The sequence below is a fragment of the Eriocheir sinensis genome, chromosome 30, assembly GCF_024679095.1.
Source record: "Eriocheir sinensis breed Jianghai 21 chromosome 30, ASM2467909v1, whole genome shotgun sequence".
Lineage (NCBI taxonomy): Eukaryota > Metazoa > Arthropoda > Malacostraca > Decapoda > Varunidae > Eriocheir > Eriocheir sinensis.
Window position 1 is genome coordinate 439,926 of NC_066538.1, and position 15,000 is coordinate 454,925.

Sequence of the window (15,000 nt, forward strand, 5' to 3'; positions counted from 1 at the left end):
CTTCTTCTATTTTTTTCTTTGTTTCTCTTCTTCCTTTTACTTATTTCATCTTGTTTCTCCTCCTCCTCCTCCTCCTCCTCCTCCTTCTCTTCTTCCCTTTGTCTTCCTCCCTTCCCTCTTCCTCTTGCGTCACTTTATCTTTACGCTCATCTTCCTCCTCCTCCTCCTCCTCCTCCTCCTCCTCCAGCTAAGTCTACCCTAAAATTCTCACTCTGGTTCATTTTCTTTGTTGACAAGCTGCAAAGAGAGAGAGAGAGAGAGAGAGAGAGAGAGAGAGAGAGACGAGAGACGAGAGAGACGAGAGGATTGTTGAAAGGGAGAGAAGAAAGAATGAGCAGAGAAGAGGAAGAAGAGGGGAAGGATAAAGAAGGGGAAGTGAAGTGAAGGGAAGGGAAGGGAGTGAAGGGGAGCGGATGGAAGGGGAAAGAAAGGAAGGGGAAAGAGAGAAGAGAAAAAGAAGATGGGAAATAGAGGAAAGAGAAGGAAGGGAAAGGAAGGGCAGAGGAAGGGAAGGGAAGAGAGAAGAGAAAGGGAGGAAGATGAAAGAGAAGGAGAAGGATAGGGAAGGAAGGGAAGGGAAGGGAAAGAGAGGGAAGGGAAGGAAAAGTAAAGGAAGGGGAAGGAAAGGGAAGGGAAGGGAAGGGAAGGGAAAGAGAGGGAAGGGAAGGGAAAGGAAGGGAAGAATAAGAAGGGGATGGGAGAAAGATGAAAGAAAAGGAGAAGGATAGGGAAAGGAAGAGGAAAAAAGGAAGGGAAGTAAAGGGAAGGGAGGGAAGGGAACGGACGGGGAAGGGGAAGGAAGGGATATATACAAACAGTGTGTCAGGGATAACAACATGGCGCACAGAGTGATGGGTTTGCCAGCCGAGAGAGAGAGAGAGAGAGAGAGAGAGAGAGAGAGAGAGTAATATAGTGTAAGGAAAGAGATAAAGAAGGAAAGAAAAAGAAGAAAAGTGGAAGAAAAAGAAGAGGAGAGAGAGAGAGAGAGAGAGAGAGAGAGAGAGAGAGAGAGAGAGAGAGAGAGAGAGAGAGAGAGAGAGAGAGAGAGAGAGAGAGAGAGAGAGAGAGAGAGAGAGATGACATATTAACCCACTGACAAAATGACTTACTGACTGACTGACTAACTGACTGACACACACACACACACACACACACACACACACACACACACACACACACACACACACACAGAGAGAGAGAGAGAGAGAGAGAGAGAGAGAGAGAGAGAGAGGATACAATACAAGGAAGATATGTTTATTATTCTTAATATCTTCTTCTTCTTCTTCTTCTTCTTCTTCTTCTTTGTGTTTATCAGTTTTTTGTCTTGAATTTCTTAATGGATTATTCTTGTCATTATTCTTGTTCTCTCTCTCTCTCTCTCTCTCTCTATCACTCTCTCTAGTAACACACACACACACACACACACACACACACACACACACACACACACACACACACACACACACACACACACACACACACACACACACACACACACACAGTTTTTAATTTAACTTTTCTAAGCTTAAAAATAATACTCCCTCCCTTATTTACATATTAATATTATTTTTTATCTTCTCCTCCTCCTCTTCCTCCTTCTCCTTTATCATCTGTTTCTCCTGCTCCTCCTCCTCCTCCTCATCATCATCATCATCATCATCTTCCATCTCTCCTCATATATTTTTCAATGGCGCAGGCGAATTTTATTTATAGTGGCTGCCGTGATGTGTGACTCCTGCCTGGCCCATGCTGCCCCCCGGTGCTCCTCTTGACCGACGCCGCTGAAGTTAGGGTTGATTGAAGGTCTCAGCAGCATGTGGGTAACCTTCAGACACTCGGCGTGGATATATGAGGAGGTATAGAGAGTCGGTGTTCAAGTCGTAGGCAAGCAATGAAGCAGAGGAATGAGGAGAGAGGGGAGGAGGAGGAGGAGGAGGAAGATAAGCAACAGCAGGAGGAGGAGGAGGAAGAGGAGGAGGAGGAGGAGGAGAAGAGGAGAGAGAAAAAGGAACACTTGGAGAAGAATCTGTCACGCATTTTTGTTTTGTTTTTACTCTCTCTCTCTCTCTCTCTCTCTCTCTCTCTCTCTAACCGCTACATATTTTTACGCATCGTCTGTTCCTCTCTCTCTAATTCAACTGAATACAACGCACACTCTCTCTCTCTCAATATTTGTTTTATTCTTCCTTTTTTTAACTTTTCTATCTCAAACTTTTCTCTTTTTTCTTTTTTTTCTCTCTCTCTCTCTCTCTCTCTCTCTCTCTCTCCTCAACTCTCATTATCTTTATCTCCCTTTCTATTTTTCCCTCTCTTATATTCTTTCGTACTCTCTCTTCATCTCTTCTCTTATTTTCTCCTCCCTTCTGTTTTCTGCTCCTTCTCTTCTTCCTCAATTTCATAACACACACAGACACTCACTCACTCACTCACTTCCCTCTCTCTCTTCCTATAACCTCAGCACACTCGTGATTGCCTCCTCTTCCTCTCTCCTAATGGACCGCGGAAGTGAGGAATGGTCACGCAGACGTCTGGGGAGGCAGCTACCAGCCTTGACCTACACACTCCTAGCACGCCGCGTCTCAAACTAGCTAAGTGGCGCTCGATGAGACCTTCGCCCTAGCCCGTATTGTTAAACGCCTCGTCACCTCGATTCGGGTATAGGAAAAGCCTCTCGTGGGAGTTGCTGGAGCTTTTCATGGACTGTTTTGTGATCCCATTGATAGTTTTAGGAAAGAGAAAGGAAGGAGAGGAAAGAGAAGGGAAGGGAAGGAAAGAGAAGGGAAGGGAAGGCAAGGGAAAAGAAGGGAAGGAAAGGAAAGGAAAGAGAAAGGAAGGGAAGGCAAGGGAAGAGAAGGGAAGGAAAGAGAGGTTTAAGGAAGGGAAGGGAATTAAGGGATGGGACGGGAAGAGAAGGGAAGGAAAGAGAAGGGAAAGGAAGGAAAGAGAAGTTAAAATAAGGGAAGGGAAGGGAAGGGAAGGGAAGAGAAGGAAAGGAAAGAGAAGGGAAGGAAAGAGAAGGGAAGGAAAGAGAAGGGAAGGGAAGAGAAGGAAAGAGAAGGGAAGGGAACGGAAGGGAAAGGAAGGGAAGGGAAGGGATTTTACACGACTTTTTCACACAACTGGAAAATCACCCAACACGAAAACCTGATAAATCTTACATATGGCCTCAGTTCGCCTACTTGAAGAGTCTCTCGTAGAAGCTGTTGGGCTGTTCATGGACTGTTTTGTGATCCCAGTGATTGTTTTACACGACTCCTTCACACTGAACTGGAAAATCACACACCATAAAAACCTGGTTAGTCTTCTCTGTGGCCTTGGGAAATCGTCTTAATGGGAGCCGGATACGTTTCAGAATATGGACTCAAGCTGATCTTCTAAAGGTTGTAGTAGTCTCTATTAACTTGTCCGCTGCGATTAGCACGGATTTGGCATTCACTGGTAGCCTGGTAACTATACTCCCAGGTCTTTCTCTGCCTCTGTGGTGGATAGTGGAGTGTTTCCCTTGTGGTATTGGTGTGCTGGATATCCCTTCACTGGTAGCCTGGTAACTATACTCCCAGGTCTTTCTCTGCCTCTGTGGTTGATAGTGGAGTGTTTCCCTTGTGGTATTGGTGTGCTGGATATCCCCTCCCAAGGTGCAGGACTTTACATTTCTCTTCATTGAATTGTAGCAGCCACTTTTTGTTCCATTCATGTAGCTTGGTGAGGTCTGACTATAGGAAATCCGTGGTCAATGGGGCTTAATAACACTGTGGTTGATTTGTCTTATTAATTCGTTTATGAAGGCGTGGCGAGTTGGTTACGACTTAAAAATACTGAGCGAGATAGAGCGACAGATAGATATAGAGATAGAGAGAGACAGTGTAGGGAAGGAAGGCAAAACTAGTTGAAGCGGTTAGGAGTGTCAGACTGTCAGTGTGCCCTTGGCCTCCCCGGTGGTAGGGTGGGTGTGTTGACGCTCTTCATCCCTTCCCTGCTCATCACCACACCACCATCACCACCATCACCACCACCCCCGTCGCTACTTCATATAAATTCAATTACGAAAGAAAAACGAAACCCAAGACAGTGAAGTGTTGTAGTGTTGAAGAGGCAGACTGAAGTGTGTGTGTTTTTAACGTGTGTGTGTGTGTGTGTGTGTGTGTGTGTGTGTGTGTGTGTGTGTGTGTGTGTCGCTAACTAAATTTGTCGTGTGTGGAAGGGGGAAAAAAAACTGTCTCGTGTGTGTGTGTGTGTGTGTGTGTGTGTGTGTGTGTGCGTGTGTGTGCAGCTGTCTGGTCGAGAAGATGAAGTTTTGCAGTGAAAACAGGCGTGTAAACAACTGTAAGCAAACACACACACACACACACACACACGCACACACACACACACATACACACACACACACGCACATACACAAATACATACATACATACACGCATCCAGACAGTCAACGTACACACATATTTTGAGAGAGAGAGAGAGAGAGAGAGAGAGAGAGAGAGAGAGAGAGAGAGAGAGAGAGAGAGAGAATGATATAACCCTTCATTATCCAAACAGCAAGAATTTAATGTATACAAACACTCTCTCTCTCTCTCTCTCTCTCTCTCTCTCTTATTGGTCATAATAAACACACACGTGTAAGCTTCTGTGTGTGTGTGTGTGTGTGTGTGTGTGTGTGTGTGTGTGTGTGTGTGTAATTGACACGACCTTTGTGTAATCAACAGAAAAAAGAAAAAAGAAATAAAGAAAAAGAAAAATATTTGTCCTGAACTTTGACCTCTACGCGTGCCATCTCTCCTCCTCCCTCCTCCTCCTCCTCCTCCTCCTCCTCCTCCTCTTCCTGCATTTTCTCTTCTCTCTCTCTCCAATTGGGTTTCTTTTCACTTTCTTCATTTCCTTCTCCCTCCTTTCTTTTCCTCCCTCTCTTCTGACTTTTTTCTCTCCCTGTTTTTCCTCTCGCTCTCTTCCCTTCCTTCCCTTTCCCTTTCCTTTTTCTCTAATGTAGTATTAATATTTGTAACCTTCTCTCCCTCCCTCCTCTCTCTCCCTCCCTCCTTTTTTCTCCCTCCCTCCTTTTTTCTCCTTCTATCTCTATCTATCTATCTATCTATCTATCAATTTATCCATCTATCTCAAACCTCCCTTCCACCACCACAACCACCACCATCTCCCCTTCCATACACGCCCACGCGCACGCCCTTCCCGCCCCCCAACGAGCCGCCAGGGTGTCAGGAAGCCGCCTGGGACATGGGTCTGTGGCTGGTGTGGGCGTCGGTCACGTTCACAACATTTTGGGTGAGTTGGCCTTTAAGAATATACGTTTTCTTTGAGGTTTTCATTTGTTTTTCAGATTTTGAGGGAGATTTTGGGGGATTTGGGGGGATTTTCTTATTTTATTTTGGTGTTCCTCTCCTTCCTTCTTTTGGGTGAGTTTACTTTAAGAATCTACGTTTTCTTTGAGGTTTTCGTTTTTATTTTTTTTATTTTCTGGGAGTTTTGGGATTAATGTTTGTTTCCCTTCGTTCCTTCGTCTTATACCGAGAATGTAAAGACGTCCCTTTCTCTCCTTTCTCTCATTCTTTTTCTCCTCCGTCCCTCTCGCAAAGGCAAAGTGTGAAAAATAGTATCAGAGCTTCCATTAGCTACATTATATGGTTATTACTTATTACGTATTACTTATATTTTATTAAAGCATTCGCCGCTGAGAGGGTGCATCGGCCTCAGCTTCCTTAACCTGGGAGGGTGCGTGTAATGGGTAAAGACCCGTTGTTAGGCGCGCGTCTTCCCGGTCCAGACAAGCAAGAAACTGTGTCTGGCCTAAACGGAGGTCGTGTGGGCGCTGGTTAAGAGCCATAGCGAGGCGCGTGTGCTGCCGCGTCAAGAAAGTGTGTCTGCCCTAAACAGAGGCGGCGAGAAGGGGACACGAGAGTACAAAGAGACAAGGAGACACAGAAGGCGGCAGAGCTTGTACGGTGCGGCTTGCTCCCTTAAGGATGAGGATGACTGTGTGTGATGCTTGAGCCTGTACTGGGTGTCTTATTAGGGCGGAAAGTGACACTAGGAAAGAAATAGAAGAAAAGAGACGTATATTAGAGATGATGATAATAATAAGTAGGATAATAATAGCAATAATAATGATAATAGCCACTGATAGTACGCGTTGCTTAAGACTTATTAGGGCGGAATGTGACACTGGGAAGGAAATGGAAGCAAATAAAATCAGTAAATGTATAAAAAATATGTAATAGGGATGATGATAATGATAATGGGTTGATAATAGCAATAATAATAATGAAAATAATAATAAAAAAAATAATAAATAATAAGATACAACAGAAGCATATAAAATAGATTTGTAATAAGGAGGAGGAGGATAATAGATCGAAAAGTAGTAGCAATAATAATAATAATAATAATAATAATAATAATAATAATAATAATAATAATAATAATAATAATAATAATAATAATAATAATAATAATAATAATAATAATAATAATAATAATAATAATAATAATAATAATAATAATAATAATAATAATAATAATAATAATAATAATAATAATAATAATAATAATAATAATAATAATAATAATAATAATAATGAAAATGATACTACTACTACTACGAATACATATAATAGTAATAATAATAATAATAATAATAATAATAATAATAATAATAATAATAATAATAATAATAATAATAATAGTAATAATAATAATAATAATAATAATAGTAATAATAATAATAAAACATAAATACATATAGCTAGACCTTAACACATGTCATTTTTCATAGTGACCAACCTAATATTTCCCATCCAGGTAAATCGGTTCTGGCCAGGTGACTAATTGGGTGCCTTTGCAGGTGTGCGCTGGGGCCGAACATGTGAGGAGCGCCCACCCCCCCAGCCCCCCGCCGTCCCCCAGCCCCGCGCCCCCCCAGCAACAGGAGAAGGTCACAGGAAAAGGTCGCGGTAAGGTCAGGTCAGGTTAGGTCGGTTCGGTTCGGTCCGGTTCGGCTCTCTCTCTCTCTCTCTCTCTCTCTCTCTCTCTCTCTCTCTCTCTCTCTCTCTCTCTCTCTCTCTCTCTCTCTCTCTCTCTGCCACCACCATGGAGAGAGAGAGAGAGAGAGAGAGAGAGAGAGAGAGAGAGAGAGAGAGAGAGAGAGAGAGAGAGAGAGAGAGAGAGAGAGAGAGAGTGTGTGTGTGTGTGTGTGTGTGTGTGTGTGTGTGTGTGTGTGTGATTGGGGGTCTGCCAAGCGGCCATTACTGATTGTAGTAACAGATAGACACCCCCCCCCAGGCTCCCAGGTGGTGCGGGTGAAGCGTAAGGCGGCGGACTCCACCCAGCTGTGGCCCGACGCCCAGGTGCCCTACACGTTCCTGACGCGTGAGTACCCGGCCACCACAGCTCATCATAGGTCATCGTAGGTCATCACAGCTCACCCGGGGTTCTCTTAAGCTATTCCCGCCCATCGAAGATCATTGGTTTTTTTTTAGATCAGGTTCAGTAGTTTCAGGTCATTTCAGGTCATAATAGTTCATCTAAGGACATCCTGGGTTATTTGAGGTCATCTAATAAGGTCATATAGTGCCAAAATACATCTCCTCTATTCTCCCTTTCCTATTCGGGTCATCAGAGGTCATTTCTATGTTATTTTTATGTTATTTTCTTGTTATTATGTTTGCTGTTTCCAATGACGTCGAAAAAGGAAGAATGAACACCTCGCTGCCCTTCCTCGCCTCTCTATATGGTGTTGGAAATGTGATCCTTTCTTTTCCTTACTTCTAGAACGCCTTATAAAACTCAACATCATCTTATATTTTTTTTCTTTTTGCTTAACTGTATCTTTCCTATTTGCCTCACGACCGCCGCTTTCTACTTTATATGCTGTTGGAAATGTGATCTTCTATGCCCCCCCCCACCCCCTCCAGCCGAGCCCGAGCGTGAGGTGGTGATGGCGGGGCTGAAGCACTGGGAGAAGCACACTTGCCTCCGCTTCCTGCCCGCCAACGACACCCAGCTGCCGCACCTACAGTTCCGGCGGCTGGCGGGGTGTCGCAGCGGCGTGGGCATCGAGGGCACGGCGGGACAGAACATATCCATCGGCGACAACTGTAATAAGGTGAGACGGGAGGAGGAGTAGGAGGAGGGAGGGGGGAGGAGGGGGAGGGAGGAGGGGGCGGCTGAAACATGATTAGGAAGGAAGAGAGGAAAAAGTAAGGGAGGGGAGATGAAGTAACCAGCCTCCCTTTATCTCTCTATATATAAGCCTTTCTTTCTCTCTCCTTCTCTCTCGTTATTAGCCTTCCTCTCTCTCTCCTTCTATCTGACTACCAGCCTTTCTCTCTCTCTCTCACTCTCTTTCTCTCTCCCTCTCTCTGACAACCAGCCTCTCCCTCCCTCTCCTTCTCTTGATCTATCAGCCTCTCTTTTTAGTTCTCTCTACCTACCAGCCTGTCTCCCCGTCTCTGCGTCTCGGCGAATATCTATGCAAATCTATGTCAATCCTTCTCTCTACTTACCCGCCTCTCTCTCTCCCCGTCTCTGGTCCAGGTTGGCATAGTGGTGCATGAGGTGGGTCACGCTGTGGGCCTGTACCACGAGATCCGGCGCCCAGACCGAGACTCTCACGTGGTGGTCAACGAGGACAACATTCTCCCGCACGAGCGGTACAACTTCTACAAGCTGCACTGGCTGGACGTGACCGTGCAGTACGACCTCTCCTCCGTCATGCACTACCACACGCTCGTAAGTAGTAATAGTAGTAGTGGTAGTAGTAGTCGTAGTCGTAGTTGTAGTAGTAGTAGCAGTAGTAGTAGTGGTAGTAGTAGTAGTAGTACCAGTAGTAGTAGTAGTAGTAGTAGTAGCAGCAGAAGTAGTATTAGTGGTAGTAACAGTCACCCACCCTCCCATTCTCCTCTCTTCCCCCTTCAACCCCTTCCCCCTCACACTCCCCCAGCCTCCCATCTCCCCCGTTCCCCCAGGAGTGGTCAGCCAACGGACGTACCACCGTGGCCACCCGGGACCCCATGCTGCAGGGCGTCCTCGGGGGGTGGAAGAGAGCTGCCTCCCTCGGCCTCTCTCACCGCGACGCCTACCTCGCCAACCACATCTACGGCTGCCTCGGTGCGTGTGTGTGTGTGTTTGTGTGTGTGGGTGGTTGGGTGGGTGGGTGTGGAGGAGGGGAAGGAGAGAGAGAGAGAGAGAGAGAGAGAGAGAGAGAGAGAGAGAGAGAGAGAGAGAGAGAGAGAGAGAGAGAGAGAGGAGAAACAGAAAAAGAGAAAAATGAGAAAGAGAGAGAGTATGTATGTATGTATGTATTTATGTATTATGTATGTATGTTTGTGTGTATGTGTGTGTCTGTTCTTAGTCCCTTACCTAAGCAGCATAACTCTACCCCTCCCCCATCGACAGAGGAGTGGCTGGCGAAGTGCGGCCTGAAGCGTAACCCGTGCAGCAACGAGGGCTACCTGGGCCCCGAGTGTACCTGCGTGTGCCCTCCTGGCTCGGCGGGGCGCACCTGTAGCACGGACGAGGCGGGGTATTACGGTAAGTGACCCTAAATTTGCTGGAGGGTTGTGGCTTAAGAAGGAGTTAACGTTTTTTTACCCTATTGCTAATTCGTGAATGTTGAGAAAAGCATTACCTATGTCCCTGCAAGTCTACGATAATTCCCCTTCGCGTTTAACTTCAGAAAGCTCCAATATTTAGTGGGTAACCTTAGAAGCTATTGGGGCTAAAGTTGCTGGATCTTTCTTTTAGTATTGCTTCGTGACTGATGAGAGCAACATTACTTATCTTCCCCGCAAGTCTACGATAATTCCCCTTCACGTTTAACTTCAGAAAACTCCAGCATTTAGTGGTGAACTTTAGAAGCTATTGGGGATCAGGTTCCTGGGCTTCTTTTCTTCATATTGCTTCGTGACTGATGAGAGCGGCACCACTTCTCGCCCCCGCAAGTCTACGGTAGTTGCCCTTCACGTTTAACTTCAGAAAACTCCAGCATTTAGTGGTGAACCTTAGAAGATATTGGGGATCAGGTTCCTGGGCTTCTTTTCTTCATATTGCTTCGTGACTGTTCAGAGCGGCACCACTTCTCGCCCACGCAAGTCTACGGTAGTTACCCTTCACGTTTAACTTCAGAAAACTCCAGCCTTTCGTGGGTGACCGTAGCAGCTACTGGAGCTATGGTTCTGGGGATGCTATTACACATAAGGACCTCCACCAGACTGATTAAATACGGAGACGTAAACTTTTGTACTCCTAAAGTTGTCGTTTTTGGCGGGTGACCGTAAATACAGCCTAGATATTGGAGTTAAGATTCGGTAGTGTGTGAATGAATAATTTGGTCTTCCTTGGTCCACAGAACACCTGGAGTCACCGTGCAGCCAGCAGGTGACCTACCCCACCACCCTCACCTCGCCCCACTACCCCGCTAACTACGACGCAGGTCAGTGCCACAACAGGGTCAAGGAGTGCCAGTTTCAATACATTTTTCTAACAACTTTGCCCTCCATGTGCCATTCCATCCCTCGCCTCACCCTGGCCCCCTTGGCACTCAGATACGTGGTGTGTGTACCGCGTGGAGGCCCCCGAGTGCCAGGCCCCTGAGGTGACCGTGACGGACCTTCAGCTGGGGCCCCGCGACCACCGGGACCACTGCTACACCGATTACCTGGAGGTGCGCAACGCCTCCCTCTACGACGGCTTCCTGTGAGTGTGTGTGTGGGGGGGGAAGGGTTTGCTCTATATGTGTCTGGCTACTACTACTACTACTACTACTACTACTACTACTACTACTACTACTTCTACTACTGCTGCTACTGCCACCACCACCACCATTACTAACATTATTTTTTGTCTCTTGTTTTTACGTTTCAACCAATGGCCCCATCCCGTTATGACGCAGGCAAGTGTTTACAGTGGCACCATCTTGCTACTACTACTACTACTACTACTTCCAGGGTGTGTGGCTCCGAGGTGACTCCGGGGACAGTGTGGCGGGCGGGGGGCAGCACCATGATCCTATACTTCAGGGGCGAGACGGGGGGCTTTCGGGGCTTCAAGGCAACGGTCAAATTCGTCCCAATCCCCGGCTGCTGTCGATCTCAGGCCAACACCTCAGCCGCCCAGACCTTCCTCCTCCACTCCCCCGGCTACCCCGCCCCCGTCACCCAGCCCTTCACCTGCGAGTACGCCCTCCCCTGGGTGAGTACTTGGGTTGTAGTAGTAGTAGTAGGAGTAGTAATAGTAGTAGTAGGAGGCGGAGGAGGAGTATGAGGAGAGGAGAGGTGGAACAGATACAGAATAAGAACAGAAAAAGAAAAAAGGGAGGTGAATGAGATGGAGGAGGAGGAGGAGGAGGAGAAGGAGGAAGAGGAAAACGAAGAGATGAATGATGAAGAAAAGGAGTAGGAAGAAAACTAGATCACAAATAACGAAGTGGTAGAAGAAGAGGAAGAGAAGGAGGAGGAGGAGGAGGAGGAAATAAATGTTAATCCCCTTTCTTTTCTTTCCCTACCTCCTCCTCCTCCTCCTTCTTCTACTACTACTACTACCACAGGAGTCCCCAGCGCGCGTGGTGGTGTCGGTGCGGCGGGTGTGGTCGAAGGGGGGTCGGCGCGGCGCCCCCCGGGACCCCACATGTGACCTGACCCTGTGCCAACCCAACGGACGGTGCCACAGGTGAGAGAGAGAGAGAGAGAGAGAGAGAGAGAGAGAGAGAGAGAGAGAGAGAGAGAGAGAGAGAGAGAGAGAGAGAGAGAGAGAGAGAGAGAGAGAGAGAGAGAGAGAGAGAGAGATTGTTTATTTTCCCAGTGCCTCAAATCGTGTTTTATTATTATTATTATTATTATTATTATTATTATTATTATTATTATTATTATTATTATTATAATATTTATTTCCACATTATTATCCTCAGCTTCTGCCGTCTCCTGGAACTCTCAAGGCAAACGGGAGAAGAGGGGGAAGATGAGGAGGAGGAGGAAGAAGAGGAGGAGGAGGAAGAAGAGGAGGAAGGGAAGAAGGTCGGCAAAGTGTTCCTCCCCAACGTTGGCTCCCTCCACCTGCTCCGCCACTCCCCGCTGCCCCCCTCCCCCCGCCCGTCCTCCGGGGGGGCGGCGCTCCAGGTGTCCTTCACGCTGGAGGAGACGCCCTGCCACCGGGTGAGCCGCGGCAGCATTAATAGTTGTAGTAGTACTAGTGATGGTGTTTTTTCTTTTTTACGTTCCGCCTCTGGCGCCAGTAGGATTGGCGCCATCTTGCTTGGCTCATGCTGCCCCCCGGATCCTCTTATTAGAGAGAATCTAGAGTTCCGGATGACAGGTGGTCTTCAGGACAACATGTGGGTAGTCTGGGGCCACTCGGCAATAACTGAAAAATTGCCAGCTCGATTGTAGCGGCGGGCGGGACGCGAACCTGCGTTCTCCTGGACGCCGCGCCTACACGCTGACCACTCAGCCACCGCCTCCCTCACTCCTTCCCCCACCCACAGCCTCCTTTCACTCCAAACTTCCTTCACTATCGTAAAACCATTTTTGCAATACCGTTTTGGTGTTGGCCGCTGCAGGTCAGCCCCGCCCCGCCTCTCTGCCACACTGTCCCAACACCCTCTCTTCCCTTCATATATCAGCTGTTTACTACTACTAAGTGAATACAATTAATGATTTCATCCCACAGAGCCTCTTCGTGAACCGGTCCGACCCGCGCGGCTGGCTGGTGGTGGGGCCCAGGCCAGGCGCGGGGCTGGTGCAGTGCGAGTGGTGGATCACGGTGAGTGGGGAGAGTGTGAGGGTGTTAGGAGAGCAGGAGTACACGAGGAGAGCCTTGTAGCGGAGATAGTGATGAAATGGAGAGAATGAGAGAACGAAATGAAGCTGTAGGAGGTAAAGATATCAAATTAACTCCATCTGTATTCCCAGGCGCCCCACGGGACACACGTCAAGGTGATTGTGGAACGCCTTCACTTCACCGAGGACACGCAGAAGGGGAGGAAGAGGAGGAAGAAGAAGGAGGAGGAGGAGGAAAGGGGGGAGCAGAGGGAATTGAACAAGACCAGAAGGAAAAAGAAGAAAACTGTGAACGAGAACACAATCAATGAGGTGAAAAATGAAACCGAAGAAGAAGAGGAAGAGGAAAAAGAAGAAGAGGAAGAAGAAAAAGAAGAAGACGAAGAAGAGGAGGAGGAAGAGGAGGAGGAAAACGAAATCCCAGACAACGAAAAAGGAAGAAAGAAACACCACAAAAACAGGAAATGGAGGAAGAAAACAGAAGATGTCTATTCGGAGGAGGAGGAGGAGGAAAGGAAGAAGAATAAGATAGACAGCGTCCATTCTTATTTATCTATCAACGAAGCCGGCGACCCAAAATTCCCTCCCGCCACTACGAGGGTCCTACGGGAAGAAGACTGGAGTGGGAGGAAGAGGAGGAGGAGGAGGAGGGGGAAGAGGGGGAGGAGGAAGAGTGGGGAAGCTCCTAATGTGTTCGTCTCCCTGCAACACTCGCTAAGGGTAGTGTTTCAGGCCCCGGCAACACACGCAACACTGCACATCAGATACCAGCTATGTACGTGTGTGTGTGTGTGTGTGTGTGTGTGTGTGTGTATGTTTGTGTGTCAATAACCTTACATACTAAATATATATAACGTATACCTTCTCTTCCTCTTCCTCCTCCTTCTCTTCTTTTCTTCTTCTTCCTCCTCCTCCTCCTCCTCCTCTTCCTCCTCCTCCTCCTCCTCCTCCTCCTCTTGCTACAGATGAGTGCGTGGACGACAACTCGGAGTGCCAGTACTGGGCGGCCGACGGGGAGTGCCAAGCCAACCCGCTGTGGATGGCACCTCACTGTAGAAGGGCGTGCAGGCAGTGTGGTGAGTGTGTGTGTGTGTGTGTGTGTGTGTGTGTGTGTGAGGGGGGAGTGGAGGGGGACTATAGTGGGTGGGGGAGAGCGGGGGGTGAGTGTATGTATGTGTATGTTGGGGGCGGGGAGCTTCTATGGTGTGTGTGGGGGGGGGGTGCTAGAAAGGGGCTGTTGTTTGTGGGGAGAGGGGGGGGCTGTTATCTCTCTATCTCTCCCTCCCTCTCAATTTCTCTCTCTCTCTTCCACTCCCTTCCACTCCCAATCCCCCTCACTCTTCCACTCCCGGCAGACTTCAGCTCCACCTGCGAAGACCTCCACTCGGACTGTGCCTCGTGGGCCGGGCAAGACCAGTGCCTCGAGAACCAGCTGTGGATGGCCGTGCACTGCAAGAGGTCATGTGGACACTGCGGTGAGTGCCAGGTGGAAGCCGGTGGGGAGGGAGGGAGTGTGGAGTGCCTTCAGTGCCCCCCTTTGACCCCGTGATCTTGTTGTTGTTGTTGTTGGTGGTGGTGGTGGTGGAGGTGGTGGTGGTGATGGTTGTGATGGTGTTCTGCTTCTATTTCTTCTTCTACTTCTGCGTATTTTTCTTCTTCTTCTTCTTCTTCTTCTTCTTCTTCTTCTTCTTCTACATCTTCATCGTCTTCCTCTTCTTCTTCTTTGTCTTCTTCTTTTTCTTCTTTTTCTTTCTCCTTTCCCTCCTCCTCCTCCTCCTTCTTCTTCTTTTTCTTCTTCTTCTTCTCTTGGGAAACAAAATTAATGAAAAAATAACATAAATAAACAATATACATAAAATGAAAAAGTAAAATAACAAGCGAATAAATGCAGAAAAATAACCAGGAAAGTGAATATTATGAACTCTACCTATCCGTCTATCTATCTATCTATCTATCTATGTATCTATCTATCTATCTATCTATCTGTCTGTGTCCCCGTAGAGTCGTGCGCGGACAGCAATCATCGGTGCGGGCGGTGGGCGGGGGGCGGGGAGTGTCAAGCCAACCCAGAGTACATGCGTCGGTTCTGCCCGCTCTCCTGCCGCCTCTGTGGTGAGTGTATGAAGGGGGGGAGGGGAAGGGGGAAAGGGGGGAGGAGTGGGGGGGTGGGGGTGGAGAGGGGGAAAGGGGTGTTGCTCTCTTTCTTTCTCTTTTTTTT

The 15,000-nt window shown here is 47.6% G+C and overlaps 1 protein-coding gene across 3 annotated transcripts in view; it reads left to right on the forward strand.

The window, feature by feature from the left end:
- Nucleotides 1–4,594: 4,594 nt before the first annotated feature.
- Nucleotides 4,595–15,000, forward strand: part of LOC127005357 (blastula protease 10-like) — a 13,925-nt gene continuing 3,519 nt past the window's right edge. Inside the window, exons 1-17 of one of the 3 annotated variants that reach the window (XM_050874135.1) lie at nt 4,597–5,277; nt 6,854–6,962; nt 7,291–7,377; nt 7,923–8,113; nt 8,545–8,739; nt 8,976–9,117; nt 9,406–9,540; nt 10,358–10,441; nt 10,554–10,704; nt 10,956–11,199; nt 11,555–11,676; nt 11,915–12,158; nt 12,673–12,765; nt 12,915–13,557; nt 13,748–13,858; nt 14,138–14,257; nt 14,784–14,894. In XM_050874135.1, coding sequence (XP_050730092.1) covers nt 5,230–5,277; nt 6,854–6,962; nt 7,291–7,377; nt 7,923–8,113; nt 8,545–8,739; nt 8,976–9,117; nt 9,406–9,540; nt 10,358–10,441; nt 10,554–10,704; nt 10,956–11,199; nt 11,555–11,676; nt 11,915–12,158; nt 12,673–12,765; nt 12,915–13,557; nt 13,748–13,858; nt 14,138–14,257; nt 14,784–14,894 — 2,830 coding nt within the window. In that variant the 5' untranslated portion in view covers nt 4,597–5,229. Of the gene's footprint in view, nt 5,278–6,853; nt 6,963–7,290; nt 7,378–7,922; nt 8,114–8,544; nt 8,740–8,975; nt 9,118–9,405; nt 9,541–10,357; nt 10,442–10,553; nt 10,709–10,955; nt 11,200–11,554; nt 11,677–11,914; nt 12,159–12,672; nt 12,766–12,914; nt 13,558–13,747; nt 13,859–14,137; nt 14,258–14,783; nt 14,895–15,000 lie in introns of those variants that run through there. The other 2 variants (XM_050874136.1, XM_050874138.1) reach the window with 2 other exon arrangements.